Here is a 15,102-nt window from a genome sequence, read left to right as displayed (position 1 = left end):
TATTAACAATAGAAGGAAGAATGAATGTTTTGTGTTAGATCAGTCCATGATGTGTAGAGTTCAGATAATGGATCAACTGAGGATTGTGAATAGCAATATTTAGAATTTTAAATGCAATTTTAAAAATAAAATTTACATTTTACAAAGTCTCTCTTGCAACACATGAGTGCTTAATAGTGTCATTTAATTTTTATCACAAATGGTGGATAAATTGACCCAAATATATATACAGATTATGTTTGTTGACTCTCACAAGAGCCCATCCCATTGTATTGGAAGTTATATATGCCCTTGCTTTTATCTACCCTTGTGTAGTGTACTCAAACTTTAATTATTAGTTAACCAAACTTGGAGTTCCAGACATCATAGATTGTTGTTTAACGTTCATATTAGAGTTACCTAATACAAGATGCAGTTTTGAAAAAAAAAAACACTGACATTGTACTCCTAGATTACTCACTGATTTAATCGTAAATATTTGAATAACATTTATAAACTCAAAATTTTACCAATCACAGTTACTGTGATTTAGATGTTAATGGTGCAGAGGAATGTAATTTCCCAAAAAACCTTAGTGGTTGTCAGAAATCTGTCTTGTGCAAAGAGGGTGGTATATTATAAATACTTGGAGCATCCATGGGTAAATGATAGATTCATAAAAAAAAACTATTTTTAACATTTCTTGATTAAATTTATTCACAAATGCTCAGTTGACTCATTACTATGTTGGATTTAAAATTGTTGTCATTAATGGATTGCTTTGCAATACTGTGGACACAACAAACTCATTACCTTTTATGAATAATTTCAATGGCAGTTGAATCCAACCAAGCCAATCAAGTGCAGTGGAATTTATAAGTATTTATAAAGTTCCAGTGAATGAGTTTGTTATTACAGTAACATAACCGTATAGATAACACAACTATGGAAATATGTAATTTAAATTCTGTGGACTATGCAGGAATATGTTCTAATCATTTTATTGAGTTTTATAATATGTTTTTGTATATATATTTTTTCTTATATGGTGTACAGATATCAGTACTGTATTTTATGTATACATGTATATGATTGTGTAAAAAAAAATATTTTTCTACTTTCTGTACAATTAATTAAACAGCTGTGTTGGATTGGGAAATTTGTGAAAATATTTCAGATTTAAATAAATGTTATTTTCTCTTACTGTGTGATAATGTTTTGTGTGTCAAACAAACTATGATAAACAGTTTGTGTGAAAGACACAGCTAACTAGTAAAAAGTTAAATTTCAAAAGCAATACAGATTCTTAAAAGATTCGGTCAAATAAATTAAGCGAATACAAATTTGGGGCACTCAAACTGTTTCCATGGGAACAATTAGTATGTGATTTCCCTGTAGTGCTTTTCTGGCCAATTGGGCAATGTGCATACAATTAAGTTTCATAAGTAAACAATCAGACATGGGAGACAAATTTAGTGATTTCAAGAAACTCTGTCATCATTTGGATGGACATTATTTGCAGGATATAGTTTATCTGTGACTATGCATGTGTCTCAAACATGATTTACAATAAATTTACAAGAACTGAATCTGGCACTATACAAACTAAGTGCAAGTGTCTGCAAATTACATTCATGAGCATTTCCTGGTCTACTCAATGGATATCGTGTACTATATGTACATTGGCTGATGCGAATTTTCAAACAAAAGCAGAAGAATTGTGTACATTGAGGGCGCAAAACCTCTTCACAAACATCCGAGGCATAAAAATTGGTTGGAGCTGCTAGCGCTTACATTTCTTAGTTGATTATTTCATCACTGGCTAACCAGCACGGCCATGGAAACTGTACTCAATATACGAGTTGGTAATGGGAGAGGAAGAGGTAGAGCTGCGTTGTACAAAGACTTGTATGAGCAAGCGAGAAGACCCGATTCTTCGTACGACAAAAGGAAAATTGAACCGAACTCTGTGGTTGGCACGAGTTCAGTTTCAACAGGGCCAGGGTCAGTCTCTGAAAGACAGCATTCCTTGGTGTCGGACCGAAAGATCGAGTCCAGTACTGAGAAACAGTCGGAGGCTGGTGCGTGTAACAACAATACTGATCGTATAGAGACTGCCAAAGGTATGTACAGTGCGTAGATGTCGTTTTCGTTTCAAATAACTCACTGCTGCATTCACCTCACCACAGACCTCGCTATGGACGTTGCCGTGTGTGCAGCTCGCGAGAGGATACTTCGTTCATTTACACGGGATGAAGTATAACTTGAGATTGACTCAATTGGTACACCAGGATGGGAGTCGTGTTCACCTGTGATGTGTATTTTCGATCTGGTCGCCACCAGCGATATAACCCCCCCCCCCCCCCCACATACATACACACACACACACATACACACACAGTCTACCTTACGTGGATGTGCCGCCCTTTTGGGTGTGTTTTTTCAGCCATCGGGTCTTAAATGTGATCCACAAATTTTAGAGATTTGGTCTAAAATGGGGTCCACTGATTGCCAAATGGGCATGGGTCTATAAAAAGTTTATTTCTTTATATATTTTCATTTCGTGGCATTTTCCGGATTTTCCAGATGTTTTTGATAAACATATCACGCCGTGTGTGTCAACATGAAGTTCGAGGTATGTACGGGTACCTCAAAAGCATATCTTAGGCTGAAGCCATAACACTTAGATGTCTTGATCTGAGTGTACGTTCAGAGGGCATGCAGATGCCACACAAGACAAGTCTGCATGTAATACTGATTCTTTTGTTTTATTACTATAAATAAAATCCATTAACCTAGTAGTAAAACTGGTTTTCAGTGGCGAATATTTGGAGATGTCGATAGAACGAATTAAGCGAGAAGCTAAGTCCATTTTCAAAGATGTCAGGGCCAATATTTAATCCTTCGTTCTTGTTTAAATATGCATGGCATGCTGACTATAGTTGGAATGTCAGGATTGAACATACACACTTTGTGTTACTGGGAGATGGTAGGATAGGAAATAAGGCAATAGTTATTCATTCAATGTATACGCATTTCCATGCACACTTAAGCAGAAAAAACTGAGATTACCACTGTAAAATATCTATAATGTATTTTTGCAAATGGAACACAATAAAAAGTATGGTCTGAGATATTTGCATGTTTGTTTTTGTCTTGTTGACTCCCGTGTGCGAAGCACAAAAGGGAGTCTTTGCAGTTACCCTGTCTGTATGTCTGTATGTATGTATGTCACTTTTTTTGTTCCACCGTTATCTCAAGAACCACTAATCAAATTTTGGTGAAACTTGGTACGCAGATGCTCTGTGATAATGCGCAGAGCTGATTAGGTTTTGGTAAAAATCTATGAATATTAATTACCTAATTTGCATGATAATTAGCTGATTTTTAGCTGTTCCAAGACTGTTCCACTGATATCTGAAGAACCACTCATTGAATTTTGATGAAACTTGGCACATGGATGCTCTGAACTACTGCGCAGATTTGATTAGTTTTGGGTAAAAATCTATGAATATTAATTACCTAATTTGCATGATAATTAACTGATTTTAAGCTGTTCTATGACTGTTCCACTGATTTTTGAAGAACCACTCTTTGGATTTCAATGAAACTTGGCACATGTATGCTCTGAACTAATGCGCAGATTTGATTAGTTTTGGGTAAAAATCTGTTAATATTATTAATTACCTAATTTACATAATGATTAATCAATTTTCGGCTTTTCCACTGATATCTCAAGTACTAATCATAACATTTAAATAAAACTTGGTACATAGATGTCATATGATACTGCACAGACCTGATAGTTTTTAGGGTAATATCAGTACATATTAATTACCTAATTTGCATAATTAATTAATTTTCAGGTTTTGATATTTCGAGTAATAATGATCATGTTTCAATGAAACTTGGTACATAGTTACTTGAGGACTGTGCAGAGACCTAATTAGTTTTGGGTAAATATTTGTGCATATTAATCACCTTATTAGCATAATTAGTTAATTTTCAGCTTTTCACCTGATATCTCAAGTACTAATCATCACATTTCAAAGAGACTTGCGACATAGATATTCTAGGACTATGCAGAGACCTGATTAATTTTGGGATAAATAATTGTGCCTATTAATTACCTAATTTGCATAATTAGTTAATTTTTTGCTGTTCTATGGATGTTGCACTGATGTCTAAAAACCACTCATTGGATTTCAATGAAACTTTTCAAGAGTACCTGCCACATTTCAATGAACCTAGGACTATACACCATATTAGTTTTTGGTAAATATTTATGCTTCTTAATCACCTAATTAACATAATTAATTAATACTGTATATCTCAAGTATTGATCATCACATTTGAATAAAACTTGGTACATAAATGGTCTAGGACAATAGACAGCTTGATTAATTTCGGGTTAAAATCTGTTCATATTAGTTCTCTAATTAGCATAATTAATATTTTTTTGGTTCTAACCACATTTCAATGAAACTTGGTACATTGTGCAGACCTTATTAGTTTTACACTTAAATCTGTTTGTTACCTTATTTGCATAATTAATTTTCTGCGTTTCCATCAACATCTCAAGTTCAAGTAATTTTGAATTAATTTTTAATGTGTCTCCAATACTCTCAGCACACGGGAGTTCTTTCTAAGCTTTCTTTGATTTTTGTTTTTGATGGGAGTCTTTGCAGTTAGTGTGTCTGTGCGTCTGTGTGTGTGTTTGTGTGTCCGTGTGTATGTGTGTCCTACTGTTCCACTGCTATCTCAAGAACCATACATCGGTTTTTGATGAAACTTGGTACATAGATGCTCTGGGCCAATGCGCAGATTTGATTAGGTTTTGGTAAAAATCCATGCTCATTAATTACCTAATTTGCATGATAATTAGCTAATTTTTAGCTGTTCTATGACTGTTCCACTGATATCTAAAGAACCACTAATTGGATTTTGATGAAACTAGGTACATAGATGCTCTGAACTAATGCTAGGTTTTGATTAGTTTTTGGTAATCCGTGGATACTAATTATCTAATTTGCATAATGATTAGTCAAGTACTAATCATCACATTTCAATGAAACTTGGTACATAGATGTCATAGGACACTGCACAGACCTGATAGTTTTTATGGTAATATCAGTACATATAATTACCTAATTTGCATAATTAATTAATTTTCAGCTTTTGATATAAGTAGTGAGCATTACATTTCAATGAAACTTGGTACTTACATACTCAAGGACTATGCAGAGATTGATTGTTTCGGATAAATATTTGTGCATATTAATCACCTAATTTGCATAATTATTTTTACACTAGTTACTAGTTACATTAGTTTTACACTAAAATCTGTTCATATTAATTTTCTGATTTGAATAATTAGTTTTCAGCTAAGTAATTCCGAATTATATTTAATGTGTTACAATACTCTCAGCACATGGGAGTTCTTTCTAAGCTTTCTTTGATTCTTACTTGAGCAGAATGGCAGAATAGTTATTCATTCAATGCTGGGGATAGAAATGTAAATAAGTTTGATTGTGGTCAGTATATTCAGGTTAATCATTGTCATTGAAAGACCACAATCTTTAGTTCGCAGCCCACCTTTGACTTGTTGGGCTGTGCTGTTTTTGATTGACAGAACTGTTTACAACTCATCAACACTTTCATTCAGCAACTACGCCATATTTCATATTCAAATGATTTTTTTCACTTTCAGTGAATTATTTAAAAGGTACAAAATTACACAAATTTGGCTATGAAAAGTGCTTTTATTTAACGACAAATGAATGAATATAAAATTAGTTGCAATTTTTAAAACTTCATTGGTCTGCTCCGATGACTGGACCGTGAACAGTAGATGTTACCTTCATTATTACTTTGTAGGTGGTGCAGAATAAAAAAGATAAAATAAACAGTCACGACAGAGAAGTCTGAAAATGAAGTGAGCTGCAGGCATAGCTGATTTTTACAGCAGGTGCAAAAAAGTTGCATACACCCAAAACCCTACACGTGTTTGCCGAAGGGCCTCGCAACATCTTCCCAAGAACTTGATTAATCGATTATCAAAACACTTGACGCGGTATGCTTAGGGTCTAAGATGGGGTGTGCCAGACAACTATTTGGTCTAAGATGGGGTGTGCCAGACAACTATTTGGTCTAAGATGGGGTGTGCCAGACAACTATTTGGTCTAAGATGGGGTGTGCCAGACAACTATTTGGTCTAAGATGGGGTGTGCCAGACAATTATTTGGTTTAAGATGGGGTGTGCCAGACAGCTATTTGGTCTAAGATGAGGTGTGCCAGACAACTATTTGGTCTAAGATGGGGTGTGCCAGACAACTATTTGGTCTAAGATGGGGTGTGCCAGACAACTATTTGGTCTAAGATGGGGTGTGCCAGACAACTATTTGGTCTAAGATGGGGTATACATTTTTGGTCCGATTTTGGTCTGTTTCACATATTCATAATTCAAAATCTCAATTAGAAAGAACTTATCACGTAATTGGTGCTTTTTTGTGTTTTTGAATGCAGCGATAATCTGGCTCACACTCATTTCTGTATACGCATTTACATGCACACGTAAGCAAAAAAAAATGAGATTACCATTGTGAAAATACCTATAATATATTTTTGCAAATAAACTGGAACACAAAAAAAAGTATGGTCTGAGATATTTGCATGTTTGGTATACTGCGATTGCCCATTTAAAAAGGTGGTGAAAACTTTTGTTACGCATTATGCACAATCACACAAAAAGATAAATGTGTAAATGCTATCAATTCAGGAATCAAGAATTCTCAGATTGATCTTAGGAACAGGAAATGTGAAGATAACTTTGGTAAGATACCTTGGGGTCATGTTCAGACATGATTAGTTTTGGAGTCATAACCATGCATATTAAGTAGCTAATTTGCATGTTATTGTACTCTTCTATGTAACAATGTATGAGTTAGGATATCAATTTAAGATTTCAACAATACAGGATAGAGGTGTAACTACATTTTTTCTTTGCTGCAGTGGTGAGATTACTAGCCAAGTATAGCTACAAGGCTCATCCTGATAAACCTGGAGGCTTTCCGGAACTAACAATACGACAAGCACAAAACTTAGTTTTGATAAATAAACATTGCAACAATATGCACTGGTGGAATGTCAGGGATGAAAATGGAAATGAAGGATATGTACCTGCTTCTTACATGAAGGTATGTAATAGATAGATAGATAGAATTTTTTATTTGGAACGTACAAATGAAATCTTGAGTAAAGTCCAAAAATAACAATAACAAAACAAAACATTCAGAACAACAAAAACTTACAGTATTAAAACATATCAAGAATATAGAAAATAAATTTTGCCAAAATGCTAAGAATGAAAAAAAAAATATATATATGTAATATATATATATGTATCTGTTACTTACATCTAGGTATGTAATATGTACCTGTTACTTGCATCTAGGTATGTAATATGTACCTGTTACTTGCATCTAGGTATGTAATATGTACCTGTTACTTACATCTAGGTATATAATATATACCTGTTACTTACATCTAGGCATGTAATATGTACCTGTTACTGACATCTAGGTATGTAATATGTACCTGCTACTTACATCTAGGTATGTAATATGTACCTGTTACTTGCATATAGGTATGTAATATGTACCCTGCTACTTACATCTAGGTATGTAATTTGTACCTGTTACTTACATCTAGGCATGTAATATGTATCTGTTACTTACATCTAGGTATGTAATATGTACCTGCTACTTACATCTAGGTATGTAATATGTACCTGCTACTTACATCTAGGTATGTAATATGTACCTGCTACTTACATCTAGGTATGTAATTTGTACCTGTTACTTACATCTAGGTATGTAATTTGTATCTGTTACTTACATCTAGGTATGTAATTTGTACCTGTTACTTACATCTTGGTATGTAATTTGTACATGTTACTTACATCTTGGTATGTAATATGTACCTGTTACTTACATGTATGTAATATGTACCTGTTACTTGCAACTAGGTATGTAATATGTACCTGTTACTTACATCTAGGTATGTAATATGTACCTGTTACTTACATCTAGGTATGTAATATGTACCTGTTACTTGCAACTAGGTATGTAATATGTACCTGTTACTTACATGTATGTATGTAATATGTACCTGTTACTTACATGTATGTATGTAATATGTACCTGTTACTTACATCTAGGTATGTAATATGTACCTGTTACTTACATGTATGTATGTATGTATGTAATATGTACCTGTTACTTACATGTATGTATGTATGTATGTAATATGTACCTGTTACTTACATGTATGTATATAATATGTACCTGTTACTTACATGTATGTATGTAATATGTACCTGTTACTTGCAACTAGGTATGTAATATGTACCTGTTACTTACATCTAGGTATGTAATATGTATCTGTTACTTACATCCAGGTATGTAATATGTACCTGTCACTTACATCTATGTATGTAGTATGTACCTACTACTTGCATCTATGTATGTAATATGTACCTACTACTTGCATCTATGTATGTAATATGTACCTACTACTTGCATCTAGGTATGTAATGTGTACCTGTTACTTACATCTATGTATGTATGTAATATGTACCTGTTACTTGCATCTAAGTATGTCATATGTACCTGTTACTTACATCTAGGTATGTAATATGTACCTGTTACTTACATCTAGGTATGTAATTTTTACCTGCTACTTGCATCTAGGTATGTATGTAAATTAGCATACACACGCTGTCTCTGGAGCTCCTGATTTTTGAGCGAATTTCACCTGTCAAAGACTTTTGTGAGTACTGTTTGTGGTTTAATTTGTTTTATTAATGTTTCCCGCCTTCATTTATTGAGCTATTTTGGTTTTTTGGCAAAAATCTGCCGTGCTTTTCTTAGTTTTCATTTTCCGCTTTCAGTTTGACTGACGTGGCGGTGCAGCCAAGATGGCGGCCCCCACAAGTCAACAACGTGGCAATCCATTTGCGGGTTTGACCCGCAAACATGGCATTAAATGCGAATCCATCGATGGTGTTGGCATCGAAAGTTACGTTCGTGCTATTTCTGAGGTAATCGATTCAAAAAATATTGTGGCTGCTTCCAGGGTTAGTGGAAGCGTGATTGTTTTTCTGGACTCCATAAAATCAGTCGAGGAATGTTGTGCAGCTGGTTTGAGCACAATTGGTCATTCTTTTGTTTATGTTGAGCCGCTTGTAAAACCGGCAACTAAAGTCGTTCTATCAGGAGTTCCACCATTCATCCCGAATAATTTACTTGAACGGGAACTGGCATCTTATGGTCGTGTGGTGTCAACCATTCGTATTATTCCTTTGGGCTTGAAACATCCTACCTTTAAACATGTGAAATCATTTCGTAGGCAAGTCTACATGATTACCAATGAGAAACTTGAAGGCTCAATTACCGTGGATTATGAAGAAAGGAAATACAAGATTTACCTCTCAACTGATGACATTGTGTGTCATAACTGCCATAAAAAAGGCCATATTCAGAGGAACTGTCGTGAAAAAAACGACAACAATACACGCTTCATTAATCATCAAAATAATCAAAGCACTAGTGTAGAAATGGAAAGTAAAACCGAAAGTTTTCCGCCACTTGTGCCGATGACAAATAACAAATCAACTGACAATAACGAAAGAATTTCTGCAACAGAAAACATTGGGTTTATACCCAATGAAACACACGATTTAACTGAAAATCAAATTAGTAAAACATTAGATAAAATCGAGATAAACGATAATTCAAATGAAAACACTACTACAATTGATAAACAATTAGCCACGCTTGTCACCGTTTGTGATGTTAATGAACCCATTGAAAACAGTGTAACCATTGGCAACAATACACCACTCACTCAAACAACAGACGATCTCACTGAAACTGCTACTCCTTCCACTTCTTGCGATTTTTCTCTTGACCTGCCTTCAGACGTCACTGTAATTGACGATGCGGGGTACTAACCCCCCACTCACCCCACATTCCTGTGATAGAGCCGCCTTTGGATGTCTTCAACAGAAAGCAATTTGACCCACCTGACCCTGCAGAGGAAAAAGATGACATGGATTCAGTGGCATCTGACATGTCTGATTTGTCTACCATTATGCAAGAGGTTTCAGAATTAGAAAAAGGAAAAGAAACATTGCTTTCTCATGAGTCCGTGGCTACATTTTTGGAGGAATCCTACAATTCCAGAAAACTGGTTGAAAGATCTAAGCAGTTTTGCCCGGATCTAAAATTACTGTTTCACTCTCTAAACCATTTTAGAAAAAATAATGAGTTACCTAGCAAAGAAAAAATACGGATTCAACGCATGACTTTACGGCTGAGTAAGCATGTACTCAAGGGATCACGTCTGCAACTCACAACCCAAAATGAAGAAACCACAAAAGAGGAATTGTTAAACAAAAAACAAGGGATTCTCTCCAATCCCCACGGTAAAACAAAATAAGGTAAATAAATTGTGACATAGCCTCTTGATTGCTACGACATTTCTGACATGCGCACAATGTCTCACTTTCTTGCAATTATGGCATGCTTGTCTGTTGTCTCATGGAATGTTCGCGGATGCCGCGATTCTATGAAAAGGTATCAAATATTTGAGTTTCTCAAGCTAAACCACCCAAGTAACTTTTATTTCCTCCAGGAAACCCATACCACTCTTTCTGATGAGCCCCAATGGCAAATAGTCTGGAGGGCTCCTATTCTTTTTTCACATGGTAACTCACACTCAGCTGGTGTAGCTATTCTTATAAAACCCAATTCAAATATTAAAGTACCGGTACTAAGTGTTAATAATGTGGTTCCAGGTCGGTTGTTGCATGTGCTTGTTAATTTGGATGGCTCTCTGGTTAACTTAATAAATGTATATGCCCCTACTGATGGGACAGAGCGCCTGGATTTCTTTAAGGTTTTAAAAGGCTTTTTAAATGAGGTTGGACAAGAACCAATTGTCATTGGTGGGGATTTTAACTGTACTACAAATCCCAATATTGACAGGGTCAACAGCCCTGAACCTCATCCACGGTCAGCTAGTCTTCTCTCAAACACAGTTTTGCATTTTAAACTCACTGACGCCTGGCGTCATGTTAACACCTCAACCAATGAATATACTTGGATGCGGAATGATAGTAAATGTCATATTGACAAAATATATATATCAAAATCACTTGTATCCAGAATCAAGTACGTCTCTATTCAACCACATTTTAATTTTTCAGATCACTGTTTAGTTAAATTAAATCTTACCTTTCAACACATCAATAACCGAAATCCCGTGTGGTGTTTTAACACTAGTCTTCTTCAGGATGAAAATTTCTGCAAAATAATCAACGAGTACTGGGTTATATGGCATCGGGAAAAGGCACGCTTTGGCAATATACAGATGTGGTGGGAGATTGGAAAACTTAGAATCAAAGAACTAACTAAACAGTACACTACAAAATTACGCAACAGCTATAAACAAACAAAACATTCTATACAATGTGAAATCAATAATATTGAGCAACAACTACAGTCAGATCCCAATCTTGCCACGAAACTGACTGAGAAAAAGTCGCTACTTGAAAAACTAGTGAAAAACGAAACAAAGGGAGCTGCTATCCGCTCCAGACATAGAATACTCAACGAAAATGATGCCCCTACATCTTTTTTCTTCAATATGGAAAAACAAAAGGGTAGCAAAAAAGTTATAGCTCAGTTACAAAAGAATGATGGCAATATCACTGATGATCCCAATACAATGCGTCAGCTAACTAGGGAGTTCTATTGTAACTTATTTTCGCCAAACCCAGTTTCATTAGACTGCCAGCAAAGATTACTTTCCAATCTCCCTCAACTTGATCCTACACTAAAAGACAACTGTGATGCGGACATCACACACGAAGAACTCACAGCAGCAGTAAAACTCATTTCAACTGACACTTCCCAAGGTATTGATGGCTTGCCTGGGGAGTTTTATAAACACTTCTGGCCAAGCATTGGTATTGATGGCTTGCCTGGGGAGTTTTATAAACACTTCTGGCCAAGCATTGGTATTGATGGCTTGCCTGGGGAGTTTTATAAACACTTCTAGCCAAGCATTAGTGTTGATTTGCATGAAGTTTTCTTGGCTTCAATTAAGGATGGTAAACTGCCGCTTTCTTGTAGAAGGGCTATTATAACCCTTTTACCTAAAAATGGGGATAATAACATGTTAAAAAATTGGCGCCCTGTTAGCCTATTATGCTGTGATTACAAAATATTCACCAAAGCCCTCTCTCTCCGTTTAAAATCAGTACTTGGTAGCATAATCCATGTTGATCAGAGTTATTGCATTCCAGGCAGACAGATTTTTGACAATATCAATCTGATGCGTGACGTCATCACGTATGCTAACTCTAACAACATATCACTAGGCACTCTCTGCTTAGATCAGGAAAAATTGTTTGACCGTGTACACCACGATTATTTGTTTCAAACTTTGCAGGCCTTTGGGTTTGGTGAGAAGTTTATTAATTATATTAGGCTTATCTACTCCCAAGCCCAGTGTCTTGTTCGAGTCAACAGTGCCCTCACAAGTCCATTCGCCAAGGGTGTTCGTTGTCGGGACAACTATATGCTATCTGCATAGAACCTTTTACTACACAAGGTTAAAACTGAGAGTGGTGTACACGGTCTCCAAGTCAGTGAACCAACAAATGAAAAGACTAGCTTGACGGCATACGCTGATGACGTCAGCTTCTTTCTCACTCACAACAATGATTTTTCCAGGCTTCAAGAATGGATCTCCATTTATGAACAATCAAGTAATTCCCGCATTAATTACGGCAAGTCACAAGGTTTATGGGTCGGGCGCTGGAAAACTAGAAGTGATAAACCCCTCAATATTAATTGGAACAATGAAGGACTTAAAGTCCTAGGCACATTTCTTGGTCACACCCCTGCTTGGATGGACAAAAACTGGCAGGACATCGGGGACAAAATTGAATCTAAGATTGGATGGTGGGCCAAATACGCTCCAACCATGTCTTACAAAGGTCGATCACTAGTCATAAACCAGTTAATAGCATCAAAACTACTTCACAGGCTAGTTTGCCTGTGTCCCCCTAGTGAATTTATTAATAAAATTCAGAAAATGTTTGTCAATTTTTTCTGGCAAGGACGCCACTGGCTTCCCGCCGAGACAATCTATCTAGCGCCCTCACAAGGTGGACAAGGACATATACACTTACCTTCCAGAATTGCTTCGTTTCATTTGCAGTATATACAACACTACCTCTACTCCAATCTTAATCACCCTTGTTTCTACTTTACCAGCTACTTTCTTCGTCAAGCCAATAATCTGAAATATGATAAACAATTACTGATTACAAATGTACCAAATGTTCTCTGGACAATATTCCAGTATACTACTGCGAGTTACTGAAAACCTGGGCTTCTTTGAAAACATTACGAAAAGATCAGCCAACATCATACAATGCTGTCTGCCAGGAACCTCTCTTTCACAACAACTTAATACTACATCCAATACAACAAGTGCCACTTTTGTGAAGGGGGTATAACTAAAATTGGTGATCTCTTGTCGAACAACAAATGGCTAGACACAGAAAGCTTATATGGCAAAGTACCATGTTATTCTAAAAGGCTGCTTAAAATGGCACTAGACATCACACACCGGGCGATACCAGTAGGAATGAAAACAATTATCAACAATTACAGTAATGTTAGCACACAAGTCACTGAGTCATCTTATCATCTTGAGCTTCTTCATCGTGATGATGACAATAATATACTACTCAACTGCCCACTTTATAAGTTACAGAAAGGTTCCATCTACAAATTTATCATTTCTACAAATTACCTATTGAAACACACTACAACATATGGTCAGATGTACTCTCTGACAGATGAACATCGGCCAAATTACAACGACTGCTATATTTCACCTATTACCAAAAAGGAAGGCGACCTCCAGTGGCGGCTCTTACATGGCACCTACCCCACTGGCAGCTTCCAACTGAAATCTGGTCTCCAAAATACTGATAATTGCCCATTCTGTAAACAAAAGGAGGATATAGCTCACATTTTTGTCAAGTGTCCACGGCTTACACCACTTTTTGATATTTTAAACACAATTATCTATAAATTACTTGATTGGCAAAATGTACCTCTTGCCTACTATGTTCTTGGTCCACCGAGGGGAAAAACCACCACTCAGTCACATCGCTTGTTGTGCTATTTACTTTCATCACTCAAAACAGCTATACACATAACCAGATACAACAAACTGAAAGATTCAGCTCAAGTCAGTGTGGTACAGTGCTTCTTTTCTCGCCTGAAATATAGAATAACGTGCGATTACAACTACCATCTACTTATGAAGACATTGGGCGTATTTGAACTACAGTGGTGTGTTAATGGTGCAGTGGCTACACTAGATGGGGACACACTAAGAATTTCGGATGTCATCGACAATGGCTAGACTACTTACCACGTAACAAATCTACAGAAAATCAACGCAAAATAGACATTGGCAAAGGAACAATCGCAAAATTCAACTCGTTTATGTACTCGTTTAATTTCAATATATCATTTTTCGCACATTTCAGTCTCGCTTTATTCATTCGCATTTACCTTGTATATACATTCGTTTATCAGTAACTTTCACAATTGTAATCGATATCACTTCACTCGCTAATTATTATTCGATTTAATATTAGTTTAATTGTTCTTTTCCCCTCACCTACGTGTGAGTTTTTTTTTTTTTTTTAAACTGTAAATAATTGTTACTTTTAATACTTGAGTAATAAAAAAGAGAAATGTATGTATGTATGTATGTATGTATGTATGTATGTATGTAAATGAGCATACACACGCCTTCACGTCGCTCTCCTGGTAAATCGATTTTTCATCCTTTTATAGGTCAGTTATTACACTTTATTTCACTGCACCTTTTTTGTAACCTTCCCGTTTTTGGTTGGTGCTTCTCTTGGTTGTTTTGGCAAAAATCTGCCTTGTTCTCAGTTGTTTTAGTTTTCTCTGTTTGTGTTACTCGTCAAGAGGCCTGCCAAGATGGCCGCCTCCATGACGAGTA

At 35.9% G+C, this 15,102-nt stretch overlaps 1 protein-coding gene across 1 annotated transcript in view; it reads left to right on the top strand.

Moving 5' to 3' along the window:
- Positions 1–1,714: 1,714 nt before the first annotated feature.
- LOC100368185 (uncharacterized) overlaps positions 1,715–15,102 on the top strand; it is a 38,195-nt gene continuing 24,807 nt past the window's right edge. The window contains exons 1-2 of the mRNA XM_006817898.3: positions 1,715–2,102; positions 6,991–7,175. Of these exons, the coding sequence (XP_006817961.1) occupies positions 1,817–2,102; positions 6,991–7,175 (471 nt within the window). The 5' untranslated portion in view covers positions 1,715–1,816. The remainder of the gene's footprint in view (positions 2,103–6,990; positions 7,176–15,102) is intronic.

This window comes from Saccoglossus kowalevskii, chromosome 1 (genome assembly GCF_978046115.1).
Source record: "Saccoglossus kowalevskii chromosome 1, keSacKowa6.1, whole genome shotgun sequence".
NCBI lineage: Eukaryota > Metazoa > Hemichordata > Enteropneusta > Harrimaniidae > Saccoglossus > Saccoglossus kowalevskii.
The sequence above is the reverse complement of the archived record's forward strand: the minus strand, read 5'-3'. Positions and strand labels throughout refer to the sequence as shown.